The sequence below is a fragment of the Rhagoletis zephyria genome, unplaced genomic scaffold, assembly GCF_001687245.7.
Source record: "Rhagoletis zephyria isolate East Lansing unplaced genomic scaffold, Rhagoletis_zephyria_1.1 Rzeph_scaffold_63637, whole genome shotgun sequence".
Taxonomy (NCBI): domain Eukaryota; kingdom Metazoa; phylum Arthropoda; class Insecta; order Diptera; family Tephritidae; genus Rhagoletis; species Rhagoletis zephyria.
In genome coordinates, this window is record NW_016220688.1 from 1 (window position 1) to 1,509 (window position 1,509).

Here is a 1,509-nt window from a genome sequence, read left to right on the forward strand (position 1 = left end):
TTTTTTTTTTAATATTTTGGAAAACTCTAACATACATTTGCATAGCTTTGGGTAATAACTTTATTTCAAAATATGTACTTAGATACTCGCGTATCTCTATGCGTGCATTGTTCTTTCAATCCAGTCTACAAAAGCGCCAACTCTAGTGTATATCGCTGGCCAACCACTTAAACCGCACGGTGTTGGACCATATGATACAACACCAATTAGATAGTAAGCCGCTTTACCATTTACATCGTCCTGAAACATCAGAGGGCCACCCGAATCACCACGGCATGTATCGATTCCCGACTCACCACCCGCACACAACTGCGTCGGATCCAATCGTATGCCATTCAATTGCGCATACTTCTGACGACATACATCTAAATCCTTAACCTTTAATGTGGCCTTCAACTTAACGGGACTACTTTGACTCTTTTCCGTTGAACCCCAACCGGCTACATCCATTGCAGTATTGACAAAAGTGTCCATGCGTAAATTTTGTGTTGTGGGTAAGCAAATTGGTTTAACAAAATCTGTGAATTGTACGGACTCGTTAAGACGTAATAATGCAATGTCATTGGGATCATTGTGATTCGCATAATCCGGATGTGGTATACTCTGTGCAATGGTAATATCTTTATGAGTTGGCGCGCAACCCTCTTTGTTGCAATCGGGATCAGTGCGAGTGTCCCATTCGCCCAAACGAACGCCAGTCAAGGACCAACCAGCAGGGAGATCACTAGGTTTAACACAATGAGCCGCTGTTACCACATAGCGGTCGCTAATCAATGCGCCACCGCAATAGTGCCCCTTTACACCGTCAGCTGTTCGAAAAACCAAGAAAAATAAATGCGTCACTAGAAATTTATGTTGGCAAATGTAACTGCATATTTAGCATTCACTTACGTTTCGTGTACTCAATCAAGGCGGTCCAAGGAAATTCATCAATCGCTGTCTCGGTGCCACCATAAATACGGTTGTCAAGCACATTGCCACATTGAGGAAATTGAGGTAGCGAAGTAGCAATGCTGCTGCCGCCACTGATGAAACCACTGCTTAGACTATTCGCTGGGCGTCTTGCTGGTGCTGCACCGCTAGATTGCGGAAACAGCACGGCAGCTGGCGGTGCGTGGACTGCGGCAGGTGCGCGTGCGGGTGCGGGTGTGGCTGGCGGCAAGGGTGGCGCAGGCGTAGTGGCACTTTGTGTGAGATATTGAGGGGGGCAGCATATCTGCATGAGTATAGATTTACTTACTTGGTAATGAGGATGTACGAGTATTAAAGTTTTATTAGCGATTAGCGGCATAACTTACCAATACTTTACGATTACGATATCCGCATTGACTGCTACGCAAGTATGCGCGATCGTTTTGTGAAAGATTGGGATCTTGTACCAATTCGAAAAGAAAGCGACAATCTTCTAAGCTAATACAATTAGCTTCCACGCGGTTGGGAGTAAAGCAGGATCCATAGCTTGTTACTAAAACAAAGATAGATTAAATTTAGATATGTTGTACATATGTA

At 44.3% G+C, this 1,509-nt stretch overlaps 1 protein-coding gene across 1 annotated transcript; it reads right to left on the reverse strand.

Moving 5' to 3' along the window:
• Positions 1-6: 6 nt before the first annotated feature.
• Positions 7-1,475, reverse strand: LOC108356706 (serine protease easter-like; the record flags this gene model as incomplete). Its single annotated transcript, XM_017607803.1, has 3 exons — positions 7-809; positions 892-1,216; positions 1,299-1,475. Coding segments are annotated over 3 exons (1,215 nt in total), but the record flags the coding sequence as incomplete, so codon positions are not given.
• Between the last annotated feature and the right edge of the window lie 34 nt (positions 1,476-1,509).